The sequence below is a fragment of the Caloenas nicobarica genome, chromosome 29 (genome assembly GCF_036013445.1).
Source record: "Caloenas nicobarica isolate bCalNic1 chromosome 29, bCalNic1.hap1, whole genome shotgun sequence".
NCBI classification, from domain to species: domain Eukaryota; kingdom Metazoa; phylum Chordata; class Aves; order Columbiformes; family Columbidae; genus Caloenas; species Caloenas nicobarica.
In genome coordinates this window covers 505,135-517,938 of record NC_088273.1, presented here as the reverse complement: position 1 = coordinate 517,938, position 12,804 = coordinate 505,135, and the positions used below count along the sequence as shown (strand labels likewise).

General features: G+C 66.3%; 2 protein-coding genes across 3 annotated transcripts; both read left to right on the top strand.

Moving 5' to 3' along the window:
• Window positions 1–141: 141 nt before the first annotated feature.
• Window positions 142–7,385, top strand: CDK20 (cyclin dependent kinase 20). 2 transcript variants are annotated; one of them, XM_065653310.1, is made up of 9 exons: window positions 142–269; window positions 417–530; window positions 1,242–1,430; window positions 2,363–2,484; window positions 2,590–2,652; window positions 3,477–3,600; window positions 4,923–5,078; window positions 5,717–6,158; window positions 7,199–7,385. In XM_065653310.1, the coding sequence occupies exons 1-8, from the start codon at window positions 195–197 to the stop codon at window positions 5,864–5,866; spliced, it is 993 nt and encodes a 330-aa protein (XP_065509382.1). In that variant the 5' UTR covers window positions 142–194; the 3' UTR covers window positions 5,867–6,158; window positions 7,199–7,385. The 2 variants fall into 2 exon arrangements, with proteins under 2 accessions (XP_065509382.1, XP_065509383.1); XM_065653311.1 differs by lacking the exon at window positions 1,242–1,430.
• A 678-nt stretch (window positions 7,386–8,063) lies between these two features.
• Window positions 8,064–12,491, top strand: GATA1 (GATA binding protein 1). The gene is made up of 5 exons (XM_065653312.1): window positions 8,064–8,287; window positions 9,162–9,338; window positions 10,237–10,382; window positions 11,497–11,622; window positions 12,128–12,491. Exons 1-5 carry the CDS (start codon window positions 8,149–8,151, stop codon window positions 12,443–12,445), a joined length of 906 nt encoding a protein of 301 aa, XP_065509384.1. The 5' UTR covers window positions 8,064–8,148; the 3' UTR covers window positions 12,446–12,491.
• The last annotated feature ends 313 nt before the right edge of the window (window positions 12,492–12,804 follow it).

The following is a 12,804-nucleotide window of genomic DNA, read 5'->3' as shown; positions in this document are numbered from 1 at the left end:
AGGGGGCGAGGCGCGGTTGCTAGGGAACGGGGCCGCGTTCCTATTGGCGGGGCGCGGTTGCTAGGGGACGGGGCCGCGTTCCTATTGGCGGGGCGCGGTTGCTAGGGGCGTGGCCTGGTTGCGGTCCTCCAGCATCCCACAATCCCCCGCTCCCCGCGTCGCTCGGCCCCGCCGGCCGGCCCAGTCGCACCAGTATGGACCAGTACATCATACTGGGCCGCATCGGGGAGGGCGCCCACGGCGTCGTGTTCAAGGCCAAGGACCGAGAGGTCGGGCTGGGCGCCGTGGGAGCGGGGCCGGGGGCTCTGAGGGGGTTTCGTGGGCCTCGGAGCGGGGGGGAGGCCTGTGAGGGCCCCGGACGCCTGGGTCCTTTCCTGGGGGGTCTGTGGGGACATGGCCGTGTCCCCCCCCCACAGACGGGGGAGCTGGTGGCGCTCAAGAAGGTCCCGCTGAGGCGCCCCGAGGAGGGGCTGCCCGCCCAGACCCTGCGGGAGATCCAGGCGCTGCGCCGCGTCCAGGAGCATCCGCATGTGAGCGCCGCCCCCGGACGCCTGGGTCCCCTTCTGTGGACCCCCCCTGAACCCCCCAGTCCCCCTTTACCCCCCAAACCCCCACCAGAATTCTGCCAAACCCCACATCAGACCCCCCTCCCGGACGCCTGGGTCCCCCCCGGACGCCTGGGTCCCTTTCTGGGGACCCCCCCTGAACCCCCCAATCCCCCAAAACCCCCCAAACCCCACATCAGACCCCCCCTCCCGGACGCCTGGGTCCCCCCCGGACGCCTGGGTCCCTTTCTGGGGACCCCTCCCTGAATCCTCCAACCCCTTTTACCCCCCAAAACCCCCCAAACCCCACATCGGACCCCGCCTCCTGGACGCCTGGGTCCCCCCTTCCTATTTTCGGGTACGCCCCCTGGTTTTGGAGGTGTCCCCCCCAGATCTTGGGGTGCCCCCCAGGAGACCTCAACCCCCCCATAGATCTTGAGGACCCCCCCCCAAACCCCATAAAACCCCCCAAACCCCACATGAGACCCCCCCCCTCCCGGACGCCTGGGTCCCTCCCGGATGCCTGGGTCCCCCCCTGGATCTTGGGGTCCCCCCCTAAATCTTGCCCCCACCACCTTGACCTTGAGAACCCCCCAAACCCCACATCAGACCCCCCCTCCCGGATGCCTGGGTCGTTCCCCCCCCCCCCCCCCAATATTTTGGGGTCCCCCCCCCTGACTTCGGGGTCCCCCCCAGGTCGTCCGTCTCCGCGCGGCCTTCGCCCAGGGCCCGGCCGTGATCTTGACCTTGGATTTCCTGGTGGGGGACCTGGGGGGGCTCCTGCGCGCCGCCCCCGCCCCCCTGCCCCCCCCCCGCGTGCGGGCGCTGCTGGCCATGACCTTGAGGGGGGTGGGGCACTGCCACGCCCAGCGCATCCTGCACAGGGTCAGCGGGGACCCAGGAGTTCGGGGGGGGACCCAGGAGTTCGGGGGGGGGGGGGGGGGGAAGACTGGGGAGGGACCCAGGAGTTCGGGGGGGACCCAGGAGTTCGGGGGCGAGGAAGATTGGGGAGGGACCCAGGAGTCCGGGGGCGGGCGGGGAAGATTGGGGAGGGACCCAGGAGTTTGGGAGGGGGGGACCCAGGAGTTCGGGAGGGACCCAGGAGTTCGGGAGGGACCCAGGAGTTCGGGGGCTGGACCCAGGAGTTCGGGAGGGACCCAGGAGTTCGGGGGCGAGGAAGATTGGGGAGGGACCCAGGAGTCCGGGAGGGACCCAGGAGTCCGGGGGCGGGCGGGGAAGATTGGGGAGGGACCCAGGAGTTTGGGAGGGGGGGACCCAGGAGTTCGGGAGGGACCCAGGAGTTCGGGGGGGACCCAGGAGTTCGGGGGCGAGGAAGATTGGGGAGGGACCCAGGAGTCCGGGAGGGACCCAGGAGTCCGGGGGCAGGCGGGGAAGATTGGGGAGGGACCCAGGAGTTTGGGAGGGGGGGACCCAGGAGTTCAGGAGGGACCCAGGAGTTCGGGAGGGACCCAGGAGTTCGGGGGGGGACCCAGGAGTTCAAGGGCGAGGAAGATTGGGGAGGGACCCAGGAGTCCGGGAGGGACCCAGGGGCTCGGGAGGGACCCAGGAATTCGGGTGGCGGCAGGGGGAAGATTGGGGGGGACACCCAGGAGTCCAACGGGGACCCCAAGATTTTAGAGGGGACCCAGGAGTTCAGAGGGGGAACCCAAAATCTGAGTGGGGACCCAGGAGTTTGGGAGGGACCCAGGCGTCCGGGGAGAGCTGGGAAATCCCAGTGCAAGGGGAAGCTGGGACGGGTCTGGGGGGGCACTGGGGGGTACTGGAAAAGGGACCCAGGCGTTCGGGGCGGGACACAGGACCTGAAACCGGCCAACCTGCTGCTGGACGGGCGGGGGCGGCTGAAGGTGGCGGATCTGGGGCTGGCGCGAGTGCTGGGGCCCCCCCGGGGACGCCCCTACAGCCACCAAGTGGCCACCAGGTACCCACCCCCCCGCCCCCGCACGCCTGGGTCCCTTCCCGGACGCCCGGGTCCTCTCCCGGATGCCTGGGTCCCCCTCGTTAACGAAGCGGTTGGCTTAACGAGGTGGTATCGCGCCCCCGAGCTGCTCTACGGCGCCCGCGAGTACGACGAAGGAGTCGATCTGTGGTGAGGCCCCCGGACGCCTGGGTCCCCTTCCCAGTACCTCCCAGTAGCCCCGCAGTGCCCTCCCAGTGCCCGTTTGCCCCCCCCATACTGGTCCCAGCTTCCTCTTGCGCTGGGATACTGGGGTCACCCAGCTCTCCCCGGACGCCTGGGTCCCCCCGGACGCCTGGGTCCTCCTCCCAGTACCCACCAGTACCCTTCCAGTACACTTTCATCACCCATTTCGCTTCCCATACTGGTCCCAGCTTCCCCTCGCACTGGGATACTGGGGTCACCCAGCTCTCCCCGGACGCCTGGGTCCCCCCGGACGCCTGGGTCCCCTTCCCAGTACCCACCAGTACCCTCCCAGTGTCCCCCCAGTGCCCTCCCAGTGCCTGTTTGCCCCCCCCATACTGGTCCCAGCTTCCCCTTGCGCTGGGATACTGGGGTCACCCAGCTCTCCCCGGACGCCTGGGTCCCCCCGGACGCCTGGGTCCTCCTCGCAGTACCCACCAGTACCCTCCCAGTGTCCCCCCAGTGCCCTCCCAGTGCCTGTTTGCCCCCCCCATACTGGTCCCAGCTTCCCCTTGCGCTGGGATACTGGGGTCACCCAGCTCTCCCCGGACGCCTGGGTCCCCCCGGACGCCTGGGTCCTCCTCGCAGTACCCACCAGTACCCTCCCAGTGTCCCCCCAGTGCCCTCCCAGTGCCCGTTTGCCCCCCCCATACTGGTCCCAGCTTCCCCTTGCGCTGGGATACTGGGGTCACCCAGCTCTCCCCGGACGCCTGGGTCCCCCCGGACGCCTGGGTCCCCCTCCCAGCGCTCCCAGTCACCCCAGTGCCCCCCAGGGCCGTGGGCTGTATCTTCGGGGAGCTGCTGAACTTGTCCCCGCTGTTCCCCGGTGACAACGACATCGAGCAGCTTTGCTGCGTCCTCAGGGCGCTCGGCACCCCCAGCACCAGCGCCTGGCCCGTGCGTGCACTGGGACGGACTGGGAGGGACTGGGACGGACTGGGAGGGACTGGGAAGGGGGACAGGGGGTGCTGGGATGGATTGGGGGGCACTGGGATGGACTGGGGGGAACTGGGAAGGGGGACAGGGGGCACTGGGATGGACTGGGGGGCACTGGGATGGACTGGGGGGAACTGGGAAGGGGGACAGGGGGCACTGGGATGGACTGGGGGGAACTGGGAAGGGGGACAGGGGGCGCTGGGATGGACTGGGGGGAACTGGGAAGGAGGAGGGGGGCACTGGGGGATACTGGGAGGGACTGGGAGGGGAGAGGGGGCACTGGGAGGGACTGGGGGGAATTGGGAAGGGGGAGAGGGGGCACTGGGATGGACTGGGAGGGGGAAAGGGGGCACTGGGGGATACTGGGAGGGACTGGGAGGGGGTGAGGGGATACTGGGAGGGACTGGGACGTACTGGGAGGGACTGGGACGGACTGGGAGGGACTGGGAAGGGGGACGGGGGCACTGGGGGATACTGGGAGGGACTGGGAGTGGGACAGGGGGCACTGGGATGGACTGGGAGGGACTGGGGGGAACTGGGAAGGGGGAGAGGGGGCACTGGGATGGACTGGGAGGGACTGGGGGGAACTGGGAAGGAGGAGAGGGGGCACTGGGGGATACTGGGAGGGGAGAGGGGGCGCTGGGATGGACTGGGAGGCACTGGGAAGGGGGAGAGGGGGCACTGGGATGGACTGGGGGGAACTGGGAAGGAGGAGAGGGGGCACTGGGAGTTACTGGGAGGGGACAGGGGGCACTGGGATGGACTGGGGGGAACTGGGAAGGAGGAGAGGGGGCACTGGGAGTTACTGGGAGGGGACAGGGGGCACTGGGATGGACTGGGGGGAACTGGGAAGAGGGAGAGGGGGCACTGGGGGAGACTGGGAGGCACTGGGAAACTTATTGACATGTACTGGGGTGGTGCCGGGGTGGTGCCAGGGAGTGCTTGGGGTTACTGGGAGATACTGGGAAACCATGGACGCGTACTGGGATGATACTGGGATGGCCCTGGGGAGCACTGGGGGTTACTGGGAAATACTGGGAAACCGCTAACGCATACTGGGGGGATACTGGGATGGCTTTGGGGAGCACTGGGAGTTACTGGGAGATACTGGGAAACCGCTAACGCATACTGGGGGGATACTGGGATAGCGTTGGGGAGTGTTTGCTGTTACTGGGAAATACTGGGGAACCGTTAGAGCGGGTAGCGGGATGCTGGGGAGCGCTGCCCGACCCCGCGCTGGTGCTGGTCCGTACTGGTCCGTACTGGTCCGTACTGGTTTGCAGGAGCTCTCGACCCTTCCCGACTACCCCAAGATCCGGTTCGGGCGCCGGGCGGCGGCTCCGCTGGAGCAACTGGTGCCCGAGGCCGACGCGGCCGCGCGGGACCTGCTGGGCCAGTTCCTGCGCTTCAACCCGCGGCAGCGGCCGCGCGCCCCGCAGGTGGGGACCCAGGCGTCCGGGGGACCCAGGCGTCCGGGGGGGACCCAGGCGTCCGGGGGGGACCCAGGCATCTGGGGGACCCAGGTGTTCAGGGGGGACCCAGGCGTCCGAGGGACCCAGGTGTTCGGGGGGACCCAGGCGTCTTGGGGGACCCAGGCGTCCAGGGGGTGGTGGGGACCCAGGCATTCGGGGGGATCCAGGCATTCGGGGGGGACCCAGGCGTCCGGGGGGAACTGGGGGTGGAGGGGACCCAGGTGTCCAGGGGGAACTGGGGGTGAGGGGGACCCAGGCATCCAGGGGACCCAGGTGTTCGGGGGGGACCCAGGCGTCCGGGGGGAGCTGGGGGTGCGGGGGACCCAGGCATCCGGGAGGGACCCAGGTGTCCGGGGGGTGGTGGGGACCCAGGCATCCAGGGGACCCAGGTGTTCGGGGGGGACCCAGGCGTCCGGGGGGAACTGGGGGTGAGGGGGACCCAGGCGTTCGGGGGGCACCCAGGCATCTGGGGGGAGCTGGGGGTGGTGGGGACCCAGGCATCCGGGAGGGACCCAGGTGTACGGGGGGAGCTGGGGGTGCGGGGGACCCAGGCATCCGGGAGGGACCCAGGCGTCCGGGCCCCCCCCAACCCCTTTTCCCCCCAGGCTCTGCTCCACCCCTATTTCTTCGGCCCCATGGAACTGACGCCCCCCCCGCCCCATGGGGGGGTCCGGGGACCCCCCGACTTTGACCTTGACGCCCCCCTGGTGCCGGCCCTGCCCCCCCCCGAGCCCCGGACGCCTGGGTCCCCGTGAGCCCCGGACGCCTGGGTCCCCCCGGACGCCTGGGTCCCCTCCACGCCCCCCCTCCAAGGAGCGAAACGGCCTCAAAAACGGTGAAAATTCACATTTTGCGATGCGGAGACGGCGCGTTTGAGGCTAAAAACGCCGATTTTGGGGGCCGAAAACACCACCGTTGAAAACAAAGACGCCGATTTTGGGGCCGAAAACGCCGATTTTGGAGCCGAAATTGCAACTTCGGGAGCACCGAGAGGGTGAAAAGTGGAAATTTTGGGCCCGAAAACGCCGATTTGAGGCAAAATGGCAGGTGAGAGCAGCACCACCCTGCGGTTTTGGGGTGAAAAAGCAGGATTTTGGGGTTGGAAATGGGACTTTTGGGTCAAAAGTTGTGAATTTGGGGCAGAAAGATTCTGGGTTTGGGGGGAAAATCTCAGTTTTGGGGCCTGAAGATCTCAATTCGGGACAAAAACATACGATTTTTGGCTAAAACCCCTGAGTTTGAGGTTAAAAACCCCAATTTCAGGGCAGAAACCTCAAAAAAAACCCCAAATTGTGGCTGAAAAGGAACAATTTGAAAACAAAAAATTAGCGTTTTTTGTTGAAATTTCTACATTTGGGGATAAAAGCCCCAGTTTCAAGTTTTCAACTGAATTCTACTCTTAAAAATTGTAAATTTGGGACAAGAAATGTCAATTTTTGTACCCAAAAAGTGTTTCTTTTCTGAAAAATCCCAAATTTCGGGCTGGAAACCTCCGATTTGGTGCCCAAAAAAGTGCATTTTGGGCTGAAAATCCCAAATTTCCGGCTGGAAATCTCCGTTTTGGTGCCAGAACAGGTGGATTTTGGGCCGAAAATCCTGAAGTTTGGGTCTAAAGCCCCAAATTTGGGGCCCAAACCCCCCAAATTTGGGGCGCGGGTCCCTGGGGCGCCCGGGTTCCTGTAGGACCTACATAAATACCGGGGGGGGCTCCCCCCGCTCTGGCCGGGGCTGATAAGGGTGACGGTTCGGGGGGGGGGGCCCCGGACGCCTGGGTCCCTCCCGGACGCCTGGGTCCCCCGGCCACGCCCTGGCCCCCCCCAAACGCAACCGCTGGGATCTGATAAGCGTTATCAGCACCCGGCAGCCCCGGGGGCCGTTACCAACCCCCCCCCCCCGCACCGGGGACCCAGGCGTCCGGGAGGGACCCAGGCGTCCGGGAGGGGACCCAGGAATCCGGGTGCTCACCCACAAATAGGGGACCCAGGCGTTCGGGTGACCCCAGACCCCCCCAAAAACGGACCCAGGCGTCCGGGTGCTGACCCAACCCACCCCCCCCCTCAATTTACTGCCCCCCCCCCCCGCAACAGGGACCCAGGCGTCCAGGAGGGGACCCAGGCGTCCGGAAGGGGACCCAGGCGTCCGGGGAGGGACCCGGGTGCCCCCCCCTTAATTTAGGGGGGGGGGTGGGGTCCTAGTGCCCCTCCCCCCTGCCAAGGGCGGGGCCGGCCCCTCCCCCACCGCGTCCGTCCGTCCGTCCCGCGGTGACACGACGGCTCCAGGTCAGTGACAACACCCCCCCCCCCAAATAATGGGGACAACCCCCTAATTAGGGGACCCAGGCATCCGGGAGGGACCCAGGCGTCCGGGACCCCCTCTAAAATAGGGGACCCAGGCATCCGGGAGGGACCCAGGCGTCCGGGACCCCCTCTAAAATAGGGGACCCAGGCATCCGGGAGGGACCCAGGCGTCCGGGACCCCCTCTAAAATAGGGGACCCAGGCATCCGGGAGGGACCCAGGCGTCCGGGACCCCCTCTAAAATAGGGGACCCAGGCATCCGGGAGGGACCCAGGCGTCCGGGACCCCCTCTAAAATAGGGGACCCAGGCATCCGGGAGAGACCCAGACGTCCGGGACCCCCTCTAAAATAGGGGACCCAGGCATCCGGGAGGGACCCAGGCGTCCGGGACCCCCTCTAAAATAGGGGACCCAGGCGTCTGGGAAGGACCTAGGCGTCTGGGACCCCCTCTAAAATAAGGGACCCAGGCGTCCGGGAAGCCCCCCTTAAAAAGGGGACCCAGGCGTCCGGGAAGGACCCAGGCATCTGGGACCCCCTCTAAAATAAGGGACCCAGGTGTCCGGAACCCCCCCCTCCCCAAAGAGGGGACCCAGGCGTCCGGGTGCTTATTTTGTGGGGGGGTGTTTTTTCCCCCGCAGGCTCCACCGTCGCCGCCACCCCCGCTGGGACCCAGGCGTTCGGAAGGGGACCCAGGCGTCCGGGGGGAACCCAGGCGTCCGGGAGGGGACCCAGGCGTCCGGGATGGAGTTTGTGGCGCTGGGGGGGCCGGACGGGGCCCCCCCTCCGCCCCCGTTCCCCGAGGAGCCGCCGCCGTTCCTGGGGCTGGGGGGGCCCGAGGGGCTGGAGCCGGGGGGGCTGCTGGGGCCCCTGCCCCCCACAGGTACCCCCCTGTCCCCCAGTGTCCCCATTGTCCCCCCTTGTTGTCCCCCCATGTCCCCCTTGTCCCCCCTTGTCCTCATGTCCCCCCATGCCCCCTATTGTCCCCCCTACAACCCCCATGTCCCCCCTTTGTCCCCAATGTCCCCTCCGTGTCCCCGCCTTGTTCCCCATGTTCTCCCCCCCCATGTCCCCCCATTGCCCCCAATATCCCCCCTTGTGTCCCCATGTCCCCCTGACCCCCCCATTGTCCCCCTGTCCCCCCCATGACCCCCATGTCCCCCCTTGTTCCCATTGTTCCCATGTCCCCCATGATCCCCCTATTGTCCCCATGACCCCCATGTCCCCCCATTGTCTCCATGTCCCCCCCTTGTCCTCATGTCCCACATCGTCCCCATGATCCCCCCATTGTCCCCATGTCCCCCATGATCCCCCCTATTGTCCCCCTTGTCCCCCATTCTCTCCCTTGTCCCCCCATTGTCTCCATGTCCCCACCTTGTCCCCCTGCCCCCCGTTGTCCCCATGTCTCCCGCCTTGTCCCCATGTCCCCCATGATCCCCCCATTGTCCCCCCATTGTCCCCCTTGTCCCCCCCTTGTCTCCATGTCCCCCACATTGTCCCCCTGTCCCCCCCATGACCCCCATGTCCCCCCATTGTCTCCATGTCCCCCCCTTGTCCTCATGTCCCCCATCGTCCCCATGTCCCCCATCGTCCCCATGATCCCCCCATCGTCCCCATGTCCCCCCATTGTCCCCCTTGTCCCCCATTCTCTCCCTTGTCCCCCCCTTGTCCTCAATGTCCCCCCATTGTCCCCATGTCCCCCATCGTCCCCATGTCCCCCCGCCCCCCCCTCACGTCCGTCCGTCTGTCCCGCGCAGGCCGCCTGTCCCTGGTCCCCTGGCCGGAGGGGGGGGGGACGTTGGGGTCCCTGGGGGGTCCCCCCTGGGCCCCTCCCCCCCCCGACCCCCCTCGGTTCCTGGAGCTGCTGCAGCCCCCCCGGAGCTGCCCCTCCCCCAGCCCGGGGGGGGCCCTGCTGGCCCCGCCCCCGCCCTGCGGTGAGGGGGGGGGCACTGGGAGGGAACTGGGATGAACTGGGAGGGAACTGGGATGAACTGGGAGGGACTGGGAGGGACTGGGGGGCACTGGGAGGGAACTGGGATGAACTGGGAGGGACTGGGATGAACTGGGAGGGAACTGGGATGAACTAGGAGGGCACTGGGAGGGAACTGGGATGAACTGGGAGGGACTGGGATGAACTGGGAGGGAACTGGGATGAACTGGGAGGGCACTGGGATGAACTAGGAGGGCACTGGGAGGGACTGGGATGAACTGGGAGGGAACTGGGATGAACTGGGAGGGACTGGGATGAACTGGGAGGGACTGGGAGGGAACTGGGATGAACTAGGAGGGCACTGGGAGGGACTGGGGGGCACTGGGAGGGAACTGGGATGAACTGGGAGGGACTGGGATGAACTAGGAGGGCACTGGGAGGGACTGGGAGGGAACTGGGATTAACTGGGATGAACTGGGAGGGACTGGGATGAACTGGGAGGGACTGGGGGGCACTGGGAGGCACTGGGAGCACTGGGAGGGACAAGCTTACACTGCCCCATATGGGTCTGCACCAGTTTACCCGCACTGGTCCAAACTGGTTTATGCTGGTTGTCACCCCGGCCCGGGCTGCGCCGCCCCGGGGGGCTCTGGGGAGGGTTGTACTGGTCCGTACTGGTCCATACTGGTCCGTACCGGTCCGTACTGGTCTGTACTGGTCCGTACTGGCTTGTACTGGCCCATACTGATCCGTACTGGCTTGTACTGGTCCATACTGGTTTATACTGGTTTGTACTGGTTTGTACTGATTTGTACTGGTCCGTATTGCTCCGTACTGCTCCGCACTGGTTTGCACTGGTCCATACTGGTCCTTACTGGTCCCTACTGGTCCGTCCTGGGCAGAGGCGCGGGAGTGCGTGAACTGCGGGGCGACAGCGACGCCGCTCTGGCGCCGGGACGGCACCGGCCATTACCTGTGCAACGCCTGCGGGCTGTACCACCGCCTCAACGGCCACAACCGGCCCCTCATCCGGCCCAAGAAGCGCCTGGTGAGCCCCAAAACCCCCCCGATTCGCCCCAAAACCCACCCGCACCCGCAGAACACACACAGCCCCCCAAATCCACCCAAAACCCCCCGAAAACCCCCCAAATCCGCCCCCAAATACCCCCAAACCAGCCCAAATCCAAACCAAATCCACCCCAAAATCACCTGAATCCACCCCAAGAAGCACCTGGTGAGCCCCAAAATCCCACTAATTCACCCCAAAAACCACCCGCACCCGCAGAACACACACAGCCCCCCAAATCCACCCAAAACCCCCTGAAAACCCCCCAAATCTGCCCCCAAATACCCCCAAACCAGCCCAAATCCAACCCAAATCCAGCCCAAATCCAACCCAAATCCAAACCAAATTGACCCTGAAATAACCTGAATCCACCCCAAGAAGCGCCTGGCGAGCCCCAAAATCCCACCAATTCGCCCCAAAACCCACCCGCACCCGCAGAACACACAGACCCCCCCAAATCCACCCAAACCCCCCCAAAAACCCCCCAAACCCGCCCCAAAATACCCCCAAACCAGCCCAAATCCACCCCAAATCCACCCCAAAATCACCTGAATCCACCCCAAGAAGCGCCTGGTGAGCCCCAAAATCCCACTAATTCACCCCAAAAACCACCCGCACCCGCAGAACACACAGACCCCCCCAAATCCACCCAAACCCCCCCAAAAACCCCCCAAACCCGCCCCCAAATACCCCCAAACCAGCCCAAATCCAACCCAAATCCACCCCAAAATAACCTGAATCCACCCCAAGAAGCGCCTGGTGAGCCCCAAAATCCCACCAAATCGCCCCAAAAACCACCCGCACACAGAGAACCCACAACCCCCCCCAAATTCACCCCCAAACCTGCCAAAACCCCACAAGTTCACCCCAAACCAGCCCAAATCCAACCCCAAATACCCCACATCACCCCAAAATAACCAGAACCCACCCCTAGAAGCACCTGGCGAGCCCCAAAATCCCCTGAATTCACCCCAAAAAGCACCCGGGGAGACCCCGAGAAACCCCCAGCCCCCCCTCACCCGCCCCCAAATCCCCCAAATTCCCCCCGATTCCTCCCGGATTTGCCCAAAATCCCGCGTTTTCGCCCCGTTTCCAGCTGGTGAGCAAACGCGCCGGCACCGTCTGCAGCAACTGCCAGACCAGCACCACAACCCTGTGGCGCCGCAGCCCCCGCGGGGACCCCGTCTGCAACGCCTGCGGCCTCTACTACAAACTGCACCGCGTGAGACACCCAAAACCCCGCTTTTTCACCCCAAAAACCCGCTTTTTCAGCCCCAAAACCCCCCATTTGCCTCGGTACAACTGATTTCCGGTGCCCGTGTGCCTCGGTAAAGCTCACTTCCGGTCTCTGTGGGCACTTGTGCTGCCTCGCTTCCGGTTTCCCCTTTTTGCCTCCGTACGGCCTCATTTCCGGCCCGCCGTTTGCCTCGGTACACCGCGTTTTACCGGCCCCCCCTGCCCCCGTGACCCGAAACTTTGGTTCCTACCCGCAATATTGGTTCCCCCCTCCCCTCTCCCGAACGCCTGGGTCCCTCCCGGACGCCTGGGTCCCCTGCAAATCCCTGAGATCCCTCAACCATGGGGCATATTTACGGGGGGGGCGGGGGTTGGGAAGGGATTTTGGGGATTTGGGGGGAGCCGAGGAGGAGGGGCGTCACCGTGGAGGGGTCCCGGATGCCTGGGTCCCCCCCCCGAACGCCTGGGTTCCTCCCTCCTTTTACCTCCAGGTGAACCGACCCCTGACCATGCGCAAGGACGGGATCCAGACGCGCAACCGCAAGGTCACGGCCAAGGGCAAGAAACGGCGGGCGGGCCCCGGGCCCGGGGGGGTCACGGAGACCATGGGGGGGCCCCCCCCGCCCCCCCCGGCGCCCCCACAACCCCCCCCCGAGGATCCGGCCGCTCTTTACGCCCTCGGGCCCCTCGTCCTGTCCGGGCACCTCCTGCCCTTCCCCAGCGCCGGAGCCTTTTTGGGGGCGCCCGGGGGGGGAGGTTACGCTGCCCCCCCCGCTGGGGCCCCCCCAGGTCTCAACCCCCAGATCTGAGGGGCCGGGAGGTGGTTCCGTATTACAGTTTGTTTTTAAAAACGAAGCTGCGCTCAGGGCTCGTTATTTCAGGGGGAAATTGGGGGGACTCCAGGGCTTTGTGTCCCCCCCCACGAAGGGCTGTGGGAGGGGGGAGACACCCCAAAATTCTGTCGCAAAATTGCGCCCCCCCCCGCCCCCATCCCACTAAGACAACCGTGGGCCCCAAGATGGCGGCGCGCACAGGTCACGGCCAAGATGGCGGCGCCCAACGGGGCACATTCAACATGGCGGCGCCGTACGGCGGCGCTCCCGCCCGGGCCACGCCCCGCAGCCCGGGCCACGCCCCGCAGCCCGGGCCACGCCCCGCAGCCCGGGCC

Excerpts from the sequence above, each read along its gene's own strand:
- CDK20 (XM_065653310.1), top strand. The coding sequence starts at position 195 with ATGGACCAGTACATCATACTGGGCCGCATCGGGGAGGGCGCCCACGGC. Across the intron at positions 2,485-2,589 it reads AGCCACCAAGTGGCCACCAG|GTGGTATCGCGCCCCCGAGC; the intron begins GTACCCACCCCC and ends TGGCTTAACGAG. Across the intron at positions 5,079-5,716 it reads AGCGGCCGCGCGCCCCGCAG|GCTCTGCTCCACCCCTATTT; the intron begins GTGGGGACCCAG and ends TTTTCCCCCCAG.
- GATA1 (XM_065653312.1), top strand. The coding sequence starts at position 8,149 with ATGGAGTTTGTGGCGCTGGGGGGGCCGGACGGGGCCCCCCCTCCGCCC. Across the intron at positions 9,339-10,236 it reads GGCCCCGCCCCCGCCCTGCG|AGGCGCGGGAGTGCGTGAAC; the intron begins GTGAGGGGGGGG and ends CGTCCTGGGCAG. Across the intron at positions 10,383-11,496 it reads TCCGGCCCAAGAAGCGCCTG|CTGGTGAGCAAACGCGCCGG; the intron begins GTGAGCCCCAAA and ends CCCCGTTTCCAG.